The 22470-nt window shown below is 52.5% G+C and overlaps 1 protein-coding gene across 1 annotated transcript in view; it reads right to left on the reverse strand.

Moving 5' to 3' along the window:
- The window catches only part of LOC123376342 (complement factor H-like), a 102585-nt gene that overhangs the window by 36639 nt on the left and 43476 nt on the right, over positions 1–22470 (reverse strand). The window contains 5 exon segments of the mRNA XM_045028260.1: positions 10428–10643; positions 11078–11260; positions 19662–19844; positions 20286–20459; positions 21784–21960. Coding sequence (XP_044884195.1) covers positions 10428–10643; positions 11078–11260; positions 19662–19844; positions 20286–20459; positions 21784–21960 — 933 coding nt within the window.

Consider the following 22470-nt stretch of genomic DNA (forward strand, 5'->3'; position numbering starts at 1 on the left):
AGAGTGCAGCTGTCTGGGAGCTGACCTTGTCTGTGAAGACAGAGGCAAAAAAAGCATTGAGTGCACTAGCTTTCTCCACATCCTCTGTCACTTGGTTCCCTCCCTCATTCAGCAAAGGGGCCCACACTTTTCTTGACTTTCTTCTTGTTGCTAACATACCTGAAGAAACCCTTCTCGTTACTCCTAACATCTCCGGTTAGCTGCAACTCCAAGTGTGATTTGGCCTTTCTAATTTCACTTCTGCATGCCTAAGCAATACTTTTATACTCCTCCCTGGTTATTTGTCCAATCTTCCACTTCTTGTAAGCTGTTTTTTTTTGTTTAAGAGGAGCAAGGATTTCACTGTTAAGCCAAGCTGGTCGCCTGCCATATTTACTTTTCTTCCTACACATCGGGATGGTTTGTTCCTGCAACCTCAATAAGGTTTCTTTAAAATACAGCCAGCTTTCCTCAACTCCTTTCGCCGTCATGTTATTCTCCCAGGGGACCTTGCCCATCAGATCCCTGAGGGAGTCGAAGTCTGCTTTTCTGAAGTCCAGAGTCTCTGTTCTACTGCTCTCCTTTCTTCCTTGTGTCAGGATCCTGAACTCGACCATCTCATGGTCACTGCCTCCCAGATTCCCATCCACTATTGCTTCCTCTACTATTTCTTCCCTGTTTGTGAGCAGCAGGTCAAGAAAAGCTTTTCCCCTAGTTGGTTCCTCCAGCACTTACACCAGGAAATTGTCCCCTACACTTTCCAGAAACTTCCTGGATTGTCTGTGCACTTCTGTATTGCTCTCCCAGCAGATATCGGGGTGATTAAAGTCACCCATGAGAACCAGGGCCTGTGATCTAGCAACTTCTGTTAGTTGCTGGAAGAAAGCCTCGTCCACCTCATCCCCCTGGTCCAGTGGTCTGTAGCAGACTCCTACCACGACATTACCCTTGTTGTTCATACTTCTAAATTTAATCCAGAGACTCTCAGGTTTTTCTGCAGTTTCATACTGGAGCTCTGAGCAGTCATACTGCTCTCTTGCATACAATGCAACTCCCCCACCTTTTCTGCCCTGCCTATCCTTCCTGAACAGTTTATATCCATCCATGACAGTACTCCAATCATGTGAGTTATCCCACCAAGTCTCTGTTATTCCAATTACATCATAATTCCTTGACTGTGCCAGGACTTCTAGTTCTCCCTGCTTGTTCCCCAGGCTTCTTGCATTTGTGTATAGGCACTTAAGATAACTCGCTGATTATCCTGCTTTCTCGGTCTGAGACAGGAGTTCTCCCCTCTTGCAGTCTCCTGCTTGAGCTTCCTCCCGGAATCCCACTTCCCCACTTACCTCAGGGCTTTGGTCTCCTTCCCCCGGTGAACCTAGTTTAAAGCCCTCCTCACTAGGTTAGCCAGCCTGCTTGCAAGGATGCTCTTCCCTCTCTTCGGGAGGTGGAGCCTGTCTCTGCCTAGCAATCCTTCTTCTTGGGGTGTGGCGTGGAGCCTGCCCCCGGTCCATCCGTGTCCCCCTTCGTCCCCACCACCATCGTTGCCCCTCCACCACCCCCGCTGGCTGTTTTCTCTCTACCTCAATCTCCTGCCTCTGGGACTGAGCTGCTCACCTGCCTTGCCACGCCCACTTCCACCATTTGGGCCTGCAGCAGCAGCCAGCTACAATTGACTTTTTGCACAAGTGTCCGTGGGCGCACCCCCCACCCACACCCCCTTGGCCTGGCCCCCTCTCCTTTGCCACATTTGTCTGCCCCACCCGTTTCCTCTGTGGCCCTGATTATCCTGCCCCAGCCCTGCAGCTAGCCCTGTGGTCCCTCTGCCCCGCTCCTAGCTCAACTTTTCCCCCCCTCCCTGTGCTTCCCCAGCCCTCATTAGCCCCTCCCCTCATGCGCCCATGCCCCCTTCCATGCACTTGTGCGCTTCCCCCATTTGAGTTTGCCCTTGTTCACTGCACCCCCCTATGCTGTTAGCCCCCCTGATCCCCTAGTGCAACTAGAGGAGCCGGAATTCCCTCTGGGTCGGTGACCTGCCACCCTCCCGCCCCTGGGTCCTTGATTGTTCCCCACGCCCTTTAGCCTTCCCTTTCTGGCACCCTCCTCCCGAGCCTGCAGCCTAGCGGGGGGGGGGTCGCCTCCTTTCCCTCCCCTCCCCTCGCTGTTTGTCCCCCTCCCCGCTTTCGTTATGGTGGGGGACGCGGCGGGGGGAGACCCCTCGCAATGCTCCCACCGCCCCTCCTCCAGACACCCCCATGTCCATTCTGCAAGCCTCTACCTCGACCGCCGCTGCCGGTCTACCTGCCACTGCCCCCACTGGGGCACCTGCAGCGGCAAGTACCGGGGAGACATCCGCTGCTGCCACGTCCCTCGCCCCTTCTGATTCGGGGGGAGCCCTCCCAGCCGGTGGGAAAGTTCAGGGTGGGAAGAAGGGTAAGGGCCCCGCTAAAAAGACCAAGCCCTCCATGGCGGGGACTACCCCCGCTGCCGCGGCCCCGCCACCGGCCGTGGCATCCCTCCCCGCTGTTCCCTCTACCAGCTCCGCAGGTGTCCCTCCCACGCTGCTCCTCCAACTGCCGCTTCCGCTACCGTCTATAGCGGCCGGGGCCCCTTCCCCACCTTGACCAGGAAGCACGGCGTCCGTTGCCTCCTGGTGCCCGCCTTGCCCCACGTGGAGACCTACGTGCGGGCGTTGGCGAGGGTGGTGGGGCCCACGGCCATCGTGGCGGCCTCCAAAATGTACGGGAGGGTGGTCTTCTTCCTGGCATCGGAGGCCACCGCCCAGGAGGCGGTAGAGAGGGGTATGGCGATGGGGGGCGTGTTCGTGCCCCTAGAGCCCTTGGAAGACCTGGGGGTCCACTTGATCCTGACCTCCGTCCCTCCCTTCCTGCCCAATGCCACCCTGCTGCCCGCCCTTTCTGCCCTGGGGCGCCCTATCTCCGTCATCAGCCCTCTCCCGTTCGGCTGCAAGGACCCCGCCCTCCGTCACATCCTCTCGTTCCGCCGGCAAGTGCAGCTTCAACTGCCACCGGCGGTGCATGACGGAGAGGCACTCAAGGGGTCCTTTGTGGTCCCCTACCAGGGAGCCCGCTACCGGGTGCATTACTCGACGGGGGAGGCCCGGTGCTACCTCTGCCGGGCGATGGGGCACGTCCGGAGGGACTGCCCCTTGGCCCGGCACGGAGGAGCATCCGGGACCCCCGAACCCCGGCATGGCGCCGGCCCTATCACCGCCAGTGCCCCTGGCTGCCTGGCACCTGAAGCTGCCCCTCCTCCTTCTCAGTCCACCGCTGTGGAGGAGGGTATGGCGGAGATAACGCCGGGCATGGGAGAGGGCCCGCCCCAGGGAGACTCCTCCCTCGTTCCTGTTGCCCCTCCATTGCCTTACCGAGTCTCTGAGCCACCGCCCTTGCCCCCAGACCCGACCCCTGTTAGCCGGCCCCCGGATGATGCCATGGAGGGCTGGTCCTTAGTGCAGGGGAAGCGGGGCAAGCGGAAGGCTCGGGCCCCGTTACGTTCTTCGGATTCGGAGACCCCCCGGAAGAGCAGGAAGGGGGACGCCGATGACGAGCCTTCCGCCTTGCCCCCTGATGACGCCCGTTTTGTGGTGCCGGCTGGGCACGACGTGGCAGCACCGGATGGTGATGCTGCCCCTGCTCCGGGGTCCCTTCTCGAGGAAACCCCCGAGGGAGCCCCTCTCGCCCCCTCGCCATCCGGAGCCCCCGCGAGCACTGAGGTGGGCGTCGCTTCGGGTGTTGGCGGGGAGGGCCCCTGGGTGGCGGACGGCAATCTCCCCTCCATCTATGAGGAGATCGAGGCCCTGGGTCTGACCCCGGTTACACAGGGGGAGGACGACCCTTTGCTAGCGAGCCTCGATCTGTGTGACCTCACCTCGGTCCCCCTGTCCCTGGGTTCCCTTCCCCTGACTGCCGCTTCTGCTCCTGCCTCTGAGGGTCCCCTGGGGTCTTCCATCAGCCTGGCTGCAGGTGGCACCTCACTGATGGCCGCCGAGCCCATTGAGGCGACGGCCGGTGCCCCGCTGCCTGGACCCAATTCCCGGGGGGGGGCCCTCTTGGTTGTGGGCCAACCGACCTCCTTCCCGGACGGGGACCCCGTTGTTGACCTTCCATCTCCAGATGCCGTGGCTGTCGTTCCAGGCGTCGTGGCTGCGCCCGGCATCGTTGTGGGTCCCCTTCCCGCTCCCACGATCCCTGAGCCTGACCAAGAGGGGCCGCCTTCCTGCGGCCTAACTATTGAGGCTCAGGATCCTGCCTCTGCCCCTCTCCCTGATTCTCTTCCCAATCCCACCCCTACTCCTGACTCCTGCCCTATCCCTGATGCCGGCTCCGTCCTTGTCTCCTCCACCTCCCATGACGCCATTGCTGCCCCAGGGAGCAGCCTTAGTTGTTTTTCCCTGCCCTGACCCATCAGGGGCTGCTGTTCTCCTTCCGCCGCCCCCTGTTGAACCAGGGAGCGGGGCGGGATGCGTGGCGTCGGCCCATCAGACGCCATGTCGAGGGTCTGCCCCCTGCCTGCCCACCTCGGTGGGCCACGGGGCTGTGACGGGGGCCCCACTGGGGGACGGTCATCGGTCCGTTACCCCGCCCCCCCATGCGCTGAGGGAGGAGCTGCAGGAGTTCCTTGAGGACGTCCGTGGCTCCCGTAACAAGGTCCAACATGCGCTCCAGCAGTGGGGGGATTTCCATCCGATCCTCTGGGCCGTGAGGGCCCTCATGGGGGAGGGTAAGAGGACCGGGAAGCAGGCCGCCGCGGCCAACCGGTGGGTCTGCCTCTTCCGTAGCTCTCTACTCACCTATGGGGTTGGTCACGGATTGCTGCGCGGCCCAACGGAGGCTGTGGGCGTGTCTGCCGGCGAGGATCCCCCCCAGCCCTCCTCATGGCGCCGATCATGTTTGCCACTTTAAACACCTGGGGCTGTAGGATGGGTCTCCGCAGGAGCCAGGTGCTCTCCTTCCTTCGGGATGGGAGGTACTCTGTGGTATTCCTGCAGGAGACCCATACGGATCCGGCCGCTGAAGCTAGCTGGTGGCTGGAGTGGGGGGACAGGGTCTACTTTAGCCACCTCTCGGTTCGCTCGGCCGGAATGGCGATCCTGTTCTCCCCCGACCTACGGCCCAAGGTGCTGGGGGTTGCCGAGGCTGTGCCAGGCCGCCTGCTGCACCTCCAGGTCCGCATGGAGGGGCTTGTGGTTAATCTCGTCTACGTCTACGCCCCGACATCGGGCCCGGAGAGATTGTGTTTTTATCAGCAGGCGTCCGCCTTCCTCGGCTCCCTGGATCCTTGTGAGTGCCTGGTCCTGGGTGGGGACTTTAACACTACCCTCGAGGAACGGGGCCGCTCAGGGACCGAGCAGTGCCCGGCCGCCGCAAACGTCCTCCAGGAGATCGTCGAACGCTACTTCCTGGTGGACGTCTGGCGCGACCACCACCCGGACGACGTCTCGATGTTCACCTTCGTCCGCGTGGAGGCCCATCGGTCGCGCCACTCCCGGTTGGACCGCATTTACCTGTCACGTTTCCACCTTTCACGAGCCCACTCCTCCAGCGTTCGGCCGGCCCCCTTTTCGGATCACCACCTTGCCACCGTGACGGCCTCTCTCTGCGCGGATAGGCCGGGGCCGGCCTATTGGCACTTTAATAATAGTTTGCTGGAGGACGCGGGCTTCGTGGCGTCCTTCCGGGAGTTCTGGCTGGCCTGGCGAGGGCAGAGGCGTGCCTTTCCCTCGGCGCGGCGGTGGTGGTACCTGGGGAAGGTGCGCGCCCGGCTCTTCTGCCGCGACTACACCCGGGGCGCCAGCCAACGGAGGGATGCGGCGATAGAGCAGTTGGAACGGGAGGTCTTGGAGCTGGAGAGGCGTCTGGCCGCCAGCCCCGAGGATCCATCCCTCTGCGGAGCGTGCCGGGAGAAGCGGGAGGAGTTCCGGGCCCTCGAGGATCATCGTGCCCAGGGTGCCTCTGTTCGATCCCGCATCCGCCTCCTTTGGGAGATGGATCGCGGCTCCCGCTTCTTCTACGCCCTGGAGAAAAGAAGGGGGGCCAAAAAGCACGTCACCTGCCTCCTGGCAGAGGACGGCACCCCCCTCATGGATCCGTAGAGATGTGCGGGAGGGCCAGGGCCTTCTACGTGACTCTTTTCTCCCCGGATCCGACCTATTCTAACGCTTGCAAAGTGCTCTGGGACGGACTCCCGACGGTCAGCACAGGTGACCGGGACCAGCTAGAGCTGCCTCTCACTCTGGCTGAGTTCTCGGAAGCCCTCTGTCGCATGCCCACCAATAAATCTCCGGGCATGGACGGGCTGACTGTGGAGTTCTACCGCGTGTTCTGGGACGTCCTCGGCCCAGACCTAGTCACCGTCTGGGCCGAGTCTTTGCGGGGTGGGGTCCTCCCTCTCTTGTGCAGGTGAGCCGTGCTCGCCTTACTGCCGAAGAGGGGGGTCCTCCGCGATTTACGGAATTGGCGTCCCATCTCGCTCCTCAGCATGGACTACAAAATCATTGCGAAGGCCATCTCGATGCGGCTAGGGTCCGTGCTGGCGGACGTGGTCCACCCGGACCAGACCTACACCGTCCCGGGCCGCACAATCTTTGATAACCTGTATCTGGTCCGGGACCTCCTGGAATTAGGGTGTAGGGATGGTCTGTCGTTCGCCCTCTTGTCCCTGGATCAGGAGAAGGCATTCGACAGGATGGACCACGGGTATCTCCTGGGCACTCTGCAAGCATTTGGCCTCGGACCCCAGTTTGTGGGTTTTCTCCAGGTGCTGTACGCTTCCGCGGAGTGTCTGGTCAGGCTCAACTGGACCCTGACCGAGCCGGTCAGCTTCGGGCGAGGAGTACGGCAGGGGTGTCCCCTCTCGGGTCAGCTGTACGCTCTGGCGATCGAGCCCTTCCTCTGTCTCCTCCGTCGGAGGCTGACGGGGTTGGTGCTCCGGGAGCCAGAGCTGCGGCTGGTCCTGTCGGCATACACCGACAATGTGCTCCTTGTGGTCCAGGACCTGGGTGACTTGGCGCAGGTGGAGGCTTGCCAGGCCATTTATTCGGCGGCCTCCTCCGCCCAGGTCAACTGGGTCAAGAGCTCTGGCCTGGTGGTCGGGGATGGGTAGCAGGCGAGCTCCCTCCCACCCGCGCTTCAGGCCATCCGGTGGAGCGCGGGTCCGCTGCTCTATCTCGGCATTTACCTTTTGCCACACATCCGTCTCCGCCGGAGAACTGGCACGGTTTAGAGGGCGGGGTGAGGGCGCGGCTCCGGAAATGGACAGGACTACTCTGGTGCCTCTCTCTCCGAGGGAGGGCGCTGGTGCTGAATCAACTAGTCCTGTCCATGCTCTGGTACCAGCTCAACACCCTGGTCCCGGCCCCGGATTTCCTGGCCAACCTCCGGACGGCGGTTCTGGAGTTCTTCTGGCCAGGAACGCACTGGGTCTCTGCAGGGGTCCTCCACCTGCCCCTGGAGGAGGGGGGACAGGGCCTGAAGTGCTTGCGCACTCAGGTCCACGTCTTCCGCCTCCAGGCCCTGCAGAGGCTCCTGTATGGTGCTGGTAGTCCGGCGTGGAGCATATTGGCACACGCCTTCCTCCGCCGCTTCCGAGGGCTCCGATACGACCGGCAGCTCTTTTATCTCCATCCGAGAGGTCTTCTGCGAGACCTCTCTGGGCTGCCGGTCTTCTACCAAGACCTCCTCCGGACCAGGAAGCTCTTTTCAACTACCAGGTCTGTGGCGGCCACCGTGGGGGTTGGTTTCCTTGCAGAGCCCCTGCTACACAACTCCCAGCTGCGTGTGCAGGTGGCAGAGTCCCCCGCGGTGCGCCAGAGGCTGGTCTTGGCGGGAGTCACCAGGGTCGGAGACCTCCTGGACTACGACCGGGGAGACTGGCTGGATCCCCTGACGCTCGCTCAGCGCATGGGGCTCTCCAGACCTCGTTCTCCCTGGCGCGTACTTCAGGAGGTGAAGACCGCTTTACTGCCCGCTGCTCAGGCCTACCTCGACCGGGTCCTGTGAGAGGGCACGCCCCGCCCACCTTCCACCCCAGGCCCCGTGGACCTTTTTATCGGGCCCCTGCCCCGTGGACCCAATCGGCCCCCTCGCCCTTTCGCTGCGAGCCGGCTGCCCGATCTGCAGCCGGTTCTGTTCCAGACCGCGCCAAGAAAACATCTGTACACGCTCGTGCTCCACACTCTTCACCACCTCACCCTCGCGTCCCGCCCCGATACAAAATGGCGGGACCTCCTGCCGCCTCTTGAGGGTGAGGAGCCCCGGTGGGCCAGCTTGTATTCTGCCCTGGTCCCGAGGCCTGCCGGGGATGTCAGTTGGCGGCTCCTTCATGGGGCCGTGAGCACGGGCGTGTACTTGGCGCGGTTTACCCCTGTCCCCAACACCTGCCCCTTTTGCGGCATGAAGGAGACCCTGGCGCACGTTTATTTAGAGTGCGCCAGGTTGCAGCCCCTGTTCCGGCTCCTCTTGGATCTCCTCTTGCGTTTTTGGTTGCACTTTTCCCCTCACCTGTTTATCTATGCATTCCACATCCGTGGCCCCACAAAGTCGAGGGATCTCCTTATCAACCTCCTCTTGGCCCTGGCCAAACTAGCCATCTATAAAACCAGGGAGAGGAGGTTGGCCAACGGGATTTCCTGCGACTGTGGGGCCTATTTCCGCTCCTCTGTCCATTCACGCATCCGGGCAGAGTTCCTCTGGGCAGCGTCCACTGGCTCCCTTGACGCCTTCGAGGAGCAGTGGGCGTTGTCTGGGGTTCTCTGCTCGGTGTCCCAATCAGGTTCCCTTCGTTTAGCCCTATGACCTCACTCCCGATCCTGTTTTTTTCATTGGTTGTCCCACGTAATTATTTAGTGTCTCGGACCTGTGGATCCTCCCCTTAGGCTGGGGGGAGGTCCTTTAGCAGTGGGCGGGCTTTGCCCGCCCACTTTCTGGATACTAATAGGACCAGACTCCTGTACCCCACTGGTTTGGGTCTGTCACAATAAATATATATACATATATACACACACACACACTGTATGTGGACACTTTATAGACAGGGATGCAATTCAAACTGCAAATACCTTTCAACCAACTAAAACATTTCAGTTTTGTTGAGCTTCAAGATAAATTACCAAAACAAAAAATTAAATACATTTGACCCATATCTCAGTTAAGTCCTAGGAATAAAACAAAATGAGAACCACAGATGGTATAACAATATTCATCTGTGTCTTCACTGGGTGTGCAAACCAATTTAAAAATCACAGTAAAAAGCATACAACAATGCAGAATGGATATTTTCTAGCAGGACTTTAGTGTCCCCAAAAGAATTTACTTTTTCCTCATGAGCAATATTAAATTTAAGACTGAGTAGAACTCTCTCTCTTTTGCTTACTCCAAATGCTCATTTGAGGACACAAATTCTTTGCTCTGGACTTTTTTTAACAGGCATCAGGTAAGGAAATAAAACCAGGAACTTGTTGCCTTTGTAAGGGTATGACACAACATAAAGCCCCAGCAGTCTTCAGGATTCTCTTTTTGTCAAACAGACAGCAAACCTAATCATTCCTATGGTTGTGGATTGAGTTACACTTCATTTAAACTGGGGGCGGGGAGGAAGGGGGAAATAAAACAACCACCTTTCATTCCAGATCCCTGTGAAAAACAATTAAGCTCCTTCATGAAGCTAGATAGCTGAAACAATAGGAGCACCATCCAAAACACAGGCAACATGGCAGGGACTGAGTAGAAGATGAACCACATGGCCCAAGGTATTTCTCTGGGGACTGATAAAGTAAATGCAGGGGCTGGGGCATTTACTGGGGGAGCTGTATGTCTCTGAGTGTGAAAAAGGAACATCACAAAGAAGGAAGGAGCAGAAAGCCAAGGAGATCGCTAGAGTAAGCACTAGGGGAGGGAGCGGTCTTGGGGGAAAGCTTAGATAGTGCTTTTTGGGTACAGCGGAAGCTGGAAAAAGCTTGGAACTTAGCACAAAGAAACTTTCTGTTGTTTGATCCTACTGGATGCAGGGAAATAGGACTCCCCCTCTCTCTCTTTCTATATAAACACACACACTTTATACAGAGAGAGATAGACAGAGAATAAATAGGATTCCATCAAAGAAATATGTCCATCATCAACGTCTTGTCTGGAAACAACCCACTAAACGTTCATGGCCCACCATACAATTTCTATTCCCCGATATGGCCCTCGGCCCAAACAGTTTGCGCACCCCTGGTTTAGAGAATGTCAAATTATTCCAGTAATTTAAAAGCAGCAAGTTGTGTTTCCTATGCTTCGGCATATAAACTGATATATGTTGTAATGATTAAACCAGTTGTTTTTTTCAAACTACTGAACTTCACTCAGACTAAAAGGTAGATGTAATACTTGGTAATTATAATACTGTAAGTAGAAAAGAACAATTTGTATATAAATACACAAGCTTACCTATGCAGTCAATTTTGGGTGTCCATTCCCCATATTTACAAATTGTTTGTACAAAGTTGGTACCATATGTTTTACATTTGTATGTTATAGGTGCTCTGTGCCTATAGCTCTTTTTGTTGGTGGCAGTTTGTAAAATGATTATATTCTCAAAATTGTCTGGAAGTGCACATGTAGCAGATTGATCTAAATAAAATCCAACACAAAAATTAAAATATGCTCTAAATCATAGGATGTGTCCAGTAAATATCCATTTAAAGGCAGACATTCAATTTGCAAATACATGGCCATGTGAGAATGTTGTGTCTACTATTGTTATAAGTAATCTCTAAAGTTACCAGAAGAGAAAGCGATCAAAGAAAAAAATAAAAAATGTTTCTAGTTTGTGTACATCGTAAAGCTTTCAAAGATACTGAGCTACCTTTGTTGGAAAGATATACTGAAATGTGGGGTCAGGCAAACCCTGTTGAAAGCCACTGATGCTTTTATGCACATGCTTAACTTTGCACACACTATGAATATACTATAGTATGTAAAGAATGGTTCTAAATAGCTATATAAACTGTATCTGCCTGAATATTGATGAATAATCTCTATTCAACCTTAAATGAAGTTGTTAATTTAATGCTTAAAGTATTATCTAAATAGTTTACCAGCACATGAAGGCAAAGATATCCATTCTCCACTAAGACACTTCACTGTCTTTGGCCCAACCATTACATAGTTTTTTTCACATTCATATTCCACTGTATCTCCATGAATGTACTGTGGACGGTCTATATTGACAGCTCTCCCTTTGGTAATACTGGGTGGTAGTCTACAGGTTTTTTCCTCTTCTGTGGAAAAGAGCATAAATATTCCATATTATATTCTTGGCACATATAAAAACATGATCAAAGAGCTTTACTTAAAATAATTATTTAGGACCTGACTTTGCTCTCATTAAAGTTAGAAGTGAAACTCTGATTGACTTAAATGGGCGCAGAACTAGGCCTTTAGTTTGTAATAACATTTGCCTTTCTTCCAAACTCCTCTCCTTCACTTCTCTATGAATAGGACATCTTCCAGGGCTGTATTCAACGTTTCTCTCCTCACAGCTAAGTTTTGTAAGGATTGTCTCTTATTCCTCTCTATTTCCACATACAAAATATCATTAACTTAGCAATGCTCAATTTATATTCTCTCACAAGAATGAAAACACTAAAATGCCACTGCTTGCATCCGAAGAAGTGGGTATTCACCCATGAAAGCTCATGCTGCAAAACGTCTGTTAGTCTATAAGGTGCCACAGGATTCTTTGCTGCTTCTACAGAACCAGACTAACACGGCTACCCCTCTGATACTAAAATGCAAGGAAATCTTAAATCAAATCAATACTCAGATTAAACACAATACCACACTACAAATTGCTAGTAGTTCACTACTATCATGACACTAAACTACACTCCCCCAATACTCACTTTATATTTAAAGAAAATAAAATCCTGCCATCTTCAGTGCACACATCCAAGAAGTGAAAAATCACACAGCTGCCATGTTGACAACTGCAAGCTCCCTGACCCCCACATTCTACACTTTCCCCTTTCTAATTTGCAGCCTCTGCTCTCCTGCTGCTGCGACCGTGTCACCCCACTGTACCTGTTTAAAGCCTAGCCGTTATTGCTCTCTTTTTCTGCATTACATTGAAACTTCCTATAAATTATAAGACTGAGAATAACTTCTTCCCTGGCTATGACATTTCCTTATACTGCTCCATCCCAAATCTCTTTGCTAATCACTCTATTTTATATTCCACTTTTGGCTTTGTACTTCATGTCATGTTGCCCCTACAAATAGAATTGCTTCCCACTGATTGGGTAGCATGCAACTTTTTCTCCCTTCATTAAACATCCTTTTCTATACTTCTCTGTCTTTCACTTGCTATAGAAATATTTTACTTGTGTTTTAACATAACTCCTTGGGACGGGGACCTTGCTATGTGCACCTATGGTGCTCCATAAATAATAATAAACAACATTCAGCAGCATGTTAGGATGATAGTGAAATAGTCAACTGACCTGTTATCCTATGGTATTCATCAAAAGTTCTGCTTACATGTATTTAAGGCAAGGCACGGAAAATAGTATCTAGGAAACAATTTCAGCTTACACAGTGCTAAAGTGAGGCCAGCAGCTACACCCCTTTCCTTATATTTTTCATAGATCAGTATCAGGGGCAGCTCTAGCAATTTTGCCGCCCCAAGCAGGGTGGCACGCCGCGGGGGGTGCTCTGCCAGTCGCCAGTCCCGCGGCTCCGGTGGACCTCCCGCAGACGTACCTGCGGATGCTCCACCCCAGCCGCGGGACCAGCGGACCCGCCACAGGCATGCCTGCGGGAGGTCCACCGGAGCTGCCTGCCGCCCTCCCGGCGACCAGCAGAGTGCCCCCCCACGGCATGCCGCCCCAAGCACACGCTTGGCGTGCTGGGGCCTGGAGCCGCCCCTGATCAGTATGGAAACATAATCAATGATGATTTCAGCGGGCCAAAGCCCAAATCACTAGACTTGCCAAGACAATCATAGAACCTCCAGTAGATCTGTTAACAATTTGGATTTTATCTATTATTTTTAGGTCACAATATCCTTTTATTCCAGAAAAACATCTGTAATTATTTCCTATAAATGCACATTTTCATTTCAGATAAAAAAGATGGTTATTCACCTTTGTAACTGTTGTTCTTCAAGATGTGTTGCTCATATCCATTCCAGTTAGGTGTGCGCACGCCACGTGCACGTTCGTCGGAAGACTTTTACTCTAGCAATACTCGGTGGGTCGGCTGGGCGCCCCTAGAGTGGCGCCACTATGGCACCAGATATATACCCCAGCTGACCCATCCACCCCTCAGTTCCTTCTTGCTGGCTACTCCGACAGGGGGGAAGGAGGGTGGGTTTGGAATGGATATGAGCAACACATCTCGAAGAACAACAGTTACAAAGGTGAGTAACCGTCTTTTCTTTGAGTGATTGCTCATATCCATTCCAGTTAGGTGATTCCCAAGCCTTACCTAGGCGGTGGGGTCGGAGTGAGATGTGGCGGAGTGCAGAACCGCCGAGCCAAAGGCTGCATCATCTCTAGATTGTTGGACCAGAACATAGTGCGAAGCGAAGGTGTGGACCGATGGCCAGGTAGCTGCGCGACATATTTCCTGGATTGGTACATGACCAGGAAGGCGGCTGATGAAGCCTGAGCTCTGGTAGTATGGGCGGTGAGATGGCCCGAGGGAACATGAGCCAAGTCATAGCACGTGCGTATGCACGCCGTTAACCAAGAGGAGATCCTCTGTGAGGAGATGGGCAGGCCTTTCATCCGGTTGGCCACTGCAACGAACAGTTGGGGGGACTTTCGGAACGGCTTTGTCTGATCAATATAAAAAGCGAGTGCCCTACGGACATCTAGGGAGTGTAGCTGCTGCTCCCATGGGGATGCATGAGGCTTCGGGAAGAAAACCGGAAGGAAGATGTCTGATTGGTATGGAAAGCTGATACCACCTTCGGGAGGAATGCCAGATGTGGTCGCAACTGCACCTTGTCCTTGTGAAAAACAGTATATGGCGGGTCCACCGTAAGCGCTCGAAGTTTGGAGACCCGCCTGGCCGATGTAATGGCTACTAGGAAAACTGTCTTCCAGGACAGGTATAGCAGTGAGCAAGTGGCCAATGGCTCAAACGGTGGAATCATAAGCCTGTTTAGGACTAGGTTGAGGTCCCAGTTAGGGGTAGGGTGGCGTACCTGGGGGTAGAGGAGCTCGAGGCCCTTACGAAGTCGAGTAACTAAGGGGTGTGAAAACACAGAGTGGCCACTCTCCCCTGGGTGGAATGAGGAGATGGCCGCTAAGTGCACCCGCAAAGAAGACAATGCCAGGCCTTGCTGCTTGAGGGACCAGAGGTAGTCCAAAATAGTAGGGATGGAGACCTCTGAGGGAGAAGCATTCCGCGCCTCACACCAGCAAGAGAAGTGCTTCCACTTGGCCAGATATGTGGACCGAGTGGAAGGTTTTCTGCTACTCAAGAGAATATGCTGTACTGGAGCGGAGCAGCATAACTCTGATTTGTCTAGCCACGCAGGAGCCACGCCGTGAGATGGAGGGCCTGCAGGTCTGGGTGGCGGAGATTGCCGTGATCCTGGGTTATGAGGTCCGGCTGGAATGGCAGAGTAATCGGGCTGGCTATGGAGAGGTTGAGCAGTGTGGTGTACCAGTGCAGTCTGGGCCATGCTGGCGCGATCATAATGAGATGCGCTTTGTCCTGGCGGAGTTTTAACAGGACTCTGTGAACCAGGGGGAACGGTGGAAAGGCATAGAGCAGTCGGTGCTTCCACGACATGAGGAACGCGTCCGAGATCGATCCTGGTGAAAGACCCTGGAAGGAGCAGAACATGTGGCATTTCCTGTTCACGCGAGACGCAAATAGGTCTACGTGGGGAAAGCCCCACTTCTGGAAAATTGCATGAGTAATGTCTGGGCTCAGCGACCATTCGTGACACAGGAAGGATCTGCTCAGCTGATCCGCCAGAGTGTTCCGAACCCCTGGGAGAAAGGACACTACCAGGTCCATCGAGTGGGCTATGCAGAATTCTCAGAGTCAGATGGTCTCCCGACAGAGGGGGGAAGATCGAGTCCCTCCCTGCTTGTTTATATAATACATGACTGTTGTGTTGTCTGTAAACACTGAGACACAACGGCCGTGCATATGCTTCTGGAATGCCTGGCACGCCAGGCAGACCGCTCTCAGCTCTTGAACATTTATATGAAGCGTCAGTTCCTTGGATGACCAAAGGCCCTGGGTGAGAAGGTGTCCGAGGTGAGCCCCCCATCCAAGGGATGACACGTCTGTCATCAGGGATAGTGAGGGTTGAGGCGGATGGAACGGTAATCCTGCACTCACCAGGGAGGGGTTTAGCCACCAGTCGAGGGAGCGCAGGGTGCTCTGTGGAATGGTGACTAATGTGTCTATCGGGTCCCTGCCCAGACGATACACGGAATTGAGCCACGTTTGGAGGGGTCGAAGGCGGAGCCTGGCATATTTGGTCACATAAGTGCAGGCAGCCATGTGACCTAGGAGACCGAGACAGGTGCGAGCCGAGGTCGTGGGGAAGTTCTGCAGACCTCGAATGATTGCTGCCATTGCCTGGAATCGCGGCTGAGGCAGGTAGGCCTTGGCTAGAGTGGAGTCCAGGGCAGTTCCTATGAAGTCTAGCCGCTGAGTGGGCACCAGAGTGGACTTTTCCGTGTTGAGCATCAGGCCTAAACGTGTAAATAGGTTCCTGCCGATGCCTACGTGCTGCATGACTTGCGCCTTGAAGGCCCTGATGAGCCAGTCGTCCAGGTACGGGAACACGTGAATCCCCTGACGGTGGAGGTGTGCAGCAACTACTGCCATACATTTTGTGAACACCCTTGGGGCTGTGGAGAGGCCGAAGGGAAGGACCGCAAATTGGAAATGCCGATGGTCGGCTACAAAACGAAGATACCTCCTGTGCGGAGGAAAAATGGCGATGGGAAAGTACGCGCCCTTCATATCGAGGGCAGCATACCAGGATCCAAGGATGGGATAATGGTCCCCAGGGAGACTATGCGGAACTTCAACTTTATTATGAACTTGTTGAAGCCTCGCAGGTCTAGGATAGGCCTGAGGCCCCCTTTTGACTTGGGGATCAGGAAGTAACGGGAGTAAAACCCCTTGTCCCTTTCCTCTTTTGGTACCTCCTCTATTGCTCCAATGGTGAGGAGTGTCTGCACCTCTTGTAAGAGGAATTGCTCGTGAGAGGGGTCCCTGAAGAGGGACCGGGATGTGGGGGTGGAAAGGCAGGGTTGAAACAAATTGGAGGTGGTATCCTTGTTTCATGGTGCGTAGTACCCAGATGTCTGAGGTCAGCTGGGACCACGCCGGGAGGAAGTAGGAAAGGCGGTTGGAGAAGGGAGGAAAAGGATCCTGTCCAGAAACTGGTACGCTGTCCTCGGGCGAACCTTCAAAAGGCAGACTTTGGACCCCCCGGATGTTTGGGGGATCCATGGTTTTGGCCCGTCTGGGGTTCTGACTGACGCCTACGCCCACCTCAACCTCGTCGCCTAGAAAAGTCTTGCCTGTGCCTGGGCACGAAGTACGGACGGTAAGGTTGGGGATGGAAGGGTCTGCGTTGGGTCACAGGTGTATGCATACCCTTTAAGCTTTGAAGCCTGGGGTCCGTCTTTTCTGAGAACAGACCTTTGCCATCGAAGGGCAAGTCTTGGATCGTATATTCTAATTCCGGCGGGAGATTGGAGACCTGCAGCCAGGAGATGCATCTCATGGTGATGCCGGAGGCCAGAGTTCTGGCTGCCGAGTTGGCCGCATCTAGAGAGGTCTGAAGGGAGGTTCGGGCCACCTTCTTCCCTTCCTCCAGGAAAGCAGCAAATTCCTGGTGTGAGTCCTGTGGAAGTAGCTCCTGGAACCTACCCAGTTCCGCCCAGGTGTTATGACTATACCGGCTCAGCAGAGCCTGCTGGTTTGCTACCAGGAGTTGTAGGGCGCCTGCGGAGTAAACCTTGCGACCGAGTAGGTCCATTCGCCTAGCCTCTTTAGACATTGGGACTGGTTCTTGCTGGCCATGGCGCTCCCTCTCATTGACTGATTGGACAACTAAGGAGGAGGGAGGAGGGTGGACGTACAGGTATTCGTACCACCGGGAGGGTACCATGTATTTATGCTCAACCCCCTTCACTGTAGGGGGAATGGAAGCCGGGGACTGCCATAAGGTGTCAGCGTTAACTTAGATTGTCCTGATAAAGGGCAGAGCCACTCTGGTGGCGTATCTGCCGACAAGATGCTGACCACTGGGTCTTCTACCTCCGGGACCTCCTCTACCAGTAGGTTCATATTCAGTGCATTCCTCCTGAGGAGGTCCTGATGGGCCCTTAGGTCTATTGGTGATAGTCCAGAGGAGGAGGTCCCTGCCACTGCCTCATCTGGCGAGGAAGAGGATGAAACACCAGGGACGAGCGGGTCCCATACGACCTCCTGGTGTTGAACTGGTTCCTGCTCCAGCGGTACCGGGGAACTCGGAGGATGGGTCAGTGGGTCATCCATCCCGGTTGGAGGGGGACGGCTAACTGCGGCCTCTGGTGCTCGGTGCTCCGATGACGCAGCGCATGCGGGAGCCAACGGAGCAGCTTGGGCCTGGTGGTATGCCCAAGGCGTCCAAAAGGGCCATTGTTGAGGACCTTGGTCTTGATGCCGGGCTTCTTGGAAAACTCCGGCGGGCACATCCGAATCACGGTCCTCAGCATAGTAGCTGTCCGCTCAAGACGACACCGATGTGTGTCTGGATGGCCAGGGAGGCGCAGAGAAGCCTTGGGCCGATGTCCCAACAGACCTGGTTCCCCTACGCACCGGGGATCGGTGCCGTGAAGCATCTCGGTACCGAGAGCGAGATCGGGACCTGAGACTGAACCGGTGCCGGGAGGTCGACCGAGATCTCGAATCCCGGCATCGTGAGTGGCTTCGGGAGGTACGGTGCCTGGAGCGGTACTGGGATCTGGAGCGTTGCCGGGAGTAGCGAGCCGGGGAACGTGAAAACAATCAGTGCCATGAGTCTGACCGGTGCCGTGCGACGGAACAGTGCCGGGACTGCGAGCGGCATTGAGAGCAGCATTGAGAGCGGGAGCGCCGCCTGGACCTGGAGCATCTGCGAGACCGCGATCGTGAGCGGTGCCGGTCCGCTGCGCCAACAGAAGGTGGTCTAATCAGGGCTGGCTTGCCAATCGATTGAATTACCCTCACCGGCGGTGCCGGGGGTGGAGCCAATGCCGAGTCTGTCAAGGCGATCAGGTCTCTCGCCGCTGCGAACGCCTCCAGCGTGGACGGTATGGTGAGATCTACCGTGGCAGGTGCCGGGGAGGTCACTGGTGCCGGACTCGACGGCCCTTGCGGGACCGGAGTAGGCGGTGCTGGCCTAGTCGGTGCCGCGGCGGGTGTCAGCGCCGGGCGGCCCAACCTAGACACACTCTCTGGCCTCGGTGCGGGTGATGCCGAGGCGGCAGCATTCTTTGCTTTCTTTACCCTCGGGGAGAGGGAGCGCCTCGGGGCTGACTTCGGTGCCCGTGGCATCCGGTGCCGAGAGGCTTTGGGCAGACCGGTACGGTCCGGTGCCGAGGAGGTGCTTCTGGTCTCCAACTGAGCAGCGCTCGGTGTCGAAGATGGAGAGGTGAGAGCCGCCTCCATGAGGAGCTGTCTAAGTCTTATGTCCCGCTCCCTTTTAGTCCGAGGCTTGAAAGCTTGGCAAATGGGGCACTTAGCAGTTAAGTGTGATTCCCCGAGGCACTTCAAACAGGAGTCGTGTGGATCTCCTGTCGGCATCGGCCTGTGGCAGACCGAGCACGGCTTGAAACCCGGGGAGCCGGGCATGTGCTCTGGCACCGGGTGCGGGGAAGGGGCTAATCCCCAAACCCCTCTAACTAATACTACTCTAACTATACTATTAAACCAGTAAATATAACTAACTAGATATAAATATAGAGGAATTATAACTATGTACACAATAACGAATGAGAAACTACGAGTAAGCTAGGGAAGTGGAGGTCAGCTAAGCAGCGCTCCACTGTTCCAAGGACCGACACGGGCGATAAGAAGGAACTGAGGGGTGGATGGGTCGGCTGGGGTATATATCCGGTGCCATAGTGGCACCACTCTAGGGGGCGCCCAGTCGACCCACCGAGCGTTGCTAGGGTAAAAGTCTTCCGACGAACGTGCACGCAGCGCGCGCACACCTAACTGGAATGGATGTGAGCAATCACTCGAAGAACAACCAAAAAAATCTGTTTGATTTCTAAATATGCTGCAACTACAAGAAGGTATTATAATGCATTTATTTTATTTTTTTAAAACTATGTTAGCTAATATGCATACTAAGGGATGCTCTCCAGCGTTAGGTAAATTATCAGGATGGACTCTCAAAATTGAAATTTCAGTGCTTTTGATCAGCCAGGATTCTAGACTCTGCAAATTACAGCTGGCCGTTGGAAGTATTTTAGATGTCAGGTCAATAAAAACACTAGCACGGGTTTGAGTCCATCTCAGAGAGGACTCTGGTACAGAAACTATGTACACTGGCCAGTATGTTACATTTAAGTAGGTATAGTTTTGATTTGGAAAATCTCTAAAAGTGTAAAATAGAAAATTATTAATCTATATTAATCCTAAAAGTGTGAAAATAACATATTTTACCTGTGCAAGAAGGTAAAGATGTCCATTCCCCATCAATACATTCTATTTTTCTTGATCCAATAATTTTAAAACTGAGGTCACAGTCATATTCCACTGAGTCACCATGCTGATAGTTCTCATGAAGTTCACTGATAATATTCCCATTGGTAATGCTGGGTGGTTCTCCACAAGCTTTGGTTTCCTCTAATACAAAGAGATTATATCTAAACAGTTGTTTCAATTAAAAATAGACTACAATAAAAAATGAAAAAAACCAAATTCACTGCTTCAAGTGCAGAAAGATGGCACAGCTGACCAATGAATTAATTAACCTTATTTCTGGAGATTTGGATTCAAATCTTACTTTAGGTCACAAATGGAAATGAGTGCCCTGAGTTCAACCTACTACCAGTTCACACAACTGGCAGTTTCACTATAATCAAAATGGATGGAAACAAATTCACAGTTTCAAATGGGAAATGAAGGCACAGTGGGTTAGTAAGTGATTGGCATGAGGATAGATGGGGTAGTTCACCTTGGGATAGACACTAGGATCCAGAAAGAGCCCACAGAAGAGTTTGAGTATTGAAGAGACAGATTTACTAATAGGTATCCTACTTAAATAAGCCTAAGAGAAATAGTTACCTTTACATGTCGGAGATGCTGGGAACCATCCAAAGTAATAGCATTGAGAGGAGTCAGGTCCCACTCTTTTGTGACTTTTTGCACAGGAAAAAGTTACCACATCTCCATTATCGTATTTACCTTTCCGGGGGGAAACTGAGCCTTTGGACAATGTCAACATTTCACATTCTATTGCTAAAGATGGTGGTGAGGAAAGGAAAGAAAATATATTATAGCAAATATTTCTAGGGGAAAGTATTTAAAATACAAAAGATTTGAACAAAAGGGGTTGATCAAAAACCAGTTTTAAACCATGGAAAGGCACCCATTGATTTCGATCAGGGCTTTGGTTAGCACCAAGAACAAGAATCTTGCTGAAAAAACTGGGAATTTGTAAAAGAGTAAGAACTCCATCTAAGGTGGGAAAGAAAAGAAGGCAAGCAGGAAAAAAACCAAGCACAATAGGACATAACTGGGAGGAAAAACAAAGATGACATTTAACCAAATGAAGGGGTGACTTTCCATAATCTTCCCCCCACATTCTATTAATTTAACTATAAACATTTTGAAAGGAATTTAGAAACTGGTAGTTTTCATAGCCACAGATCCTTACTCAGAAAAATCACACTTGGAATACACCAAATAATCAGTTAATAATGCTGGCTTTTCAACCTGGATTGTTATTTGTCATGACTTAAAATACAACTATTACTTGTTCAAAATTTTTGTAAGATTTGTTTGACTTTCATAGTACAATAATAATTCTGCAGTTTCCACTGCTCTGATTACCTCTTATTTCCCAATGGTTCCATTAATTTTTAATTTAATCTGGACTCTGTTTGAATCAGAGCTGCTCCATCCAGAATCTGGAACAGACAGATGCAGCTATTGCTGAGCAGACCACGAAGCTCTCAATCCCAGCGAATCTGGATCTGTGCAGAGCAGAGATACCCCAGCCCCTCCAACCCTCCTCAGACTTCCCTCAGAGCCTGACCCAGGGGGACAGTATTTATTGTCCGTATTGCAGTAGTGTCTGGGGTGTCCAGTACATGTGGAGAACTCCACAGCACCAGACGCTGCACAAACAGCCAGTCCCTCCCTGTAGAGCTGAGATGTAAGTACAATATTTATATTCCAATGGATTTATTTTATTGTTATATGGTAAAAATGAGAAAGGAAGCCATTTTTCAGTAATAGTGGACTTTTTATGTCTGATTTTGCAAGGAGGTGAAACTTGGAGGTTTGCAAGACAAATCTGATTCCTGAAAGATGTACAGTAATCTGTAAAGATTAAGATTACGAAGAACACACTTTCCTGGGGATTGCTGACTGAATGCAATAAATGATTCTTGACTGTCCCAGCAGACATGAACACTTCCCACCCAGTCATTATCCACAATGTAACCTGCACCTACATCAGAGCTATTTAAACTAGTTATCAATATAGCAACTATAACAGTCAAAGGAATTCATTCTGCAGAGTAGTAGTTTAATTAAACAAAAAACAAAAACACCTTACCAAGACACTGGGGCTCAGGAGTCCATCCATTTATGCCACACACTGTATAACCTGTTGTGATTTTATTTACAGTTTGGTATCCATCCGCACATTCATATTCCAGTGTTTCATCAGGCAGAAACACCGTTCGAGTTGTGTGGAAATTAATATGCTCGAAACGAGGCTTTTCACATGTTTCTGTAGAATCAGAGAAATTTAGTTTTTTTTCTTAATTAGAAACTCTGGTATTCTAAAGCATTCTCATTATATCTACCTTTGTGAATTTGGGCAGTAAAAATTGCCCAGTATAGTAAAAAATGCCCAGTATAGTAAAAAATGAAAAATTCTACACACATTGTATCTCCTTAATTTTTCTTTAGGAACATGTGGTGGTGAAAAGAAAGTGTTCATAGATTTTGAAGGCAAGACTAGAACAAAACATTTAGGAAATAAATATATACCTGCATTTTGCATGCTTGCTTCTTACATCATTCCCACTAATGTTTACCAGACATGTTTGTCTTTGAAAATCTATAGTGATAATAGTGACTCAAACCTTTCCCTTGAGAGTCAACACTAATGCTCTTAAAATTCAGAATATCTTCCTAATGTCTAGCATAAAAATTTTCCTTCCTTGGATTCAGGCCATTGCCTTTTTCCTACCATTTGAAACTGAATATAATTTCCTTCTTCCAGTTGCTTCACTAC

This window comes from Mauremys mutica, chromosome 8 (genome assembly GCF_020497125.1).
Source record: "Mauremys mutica isolate MM-2020 ecotype Southern chromosome 8, ASM2049712v1, whole genome shotgun sequence".
NCBI classification, from domain to species: Eukaryota; Metazoa; Chordata; order Testudines; family Geoemydidae; genus Mauremys; species Mauremys mutica.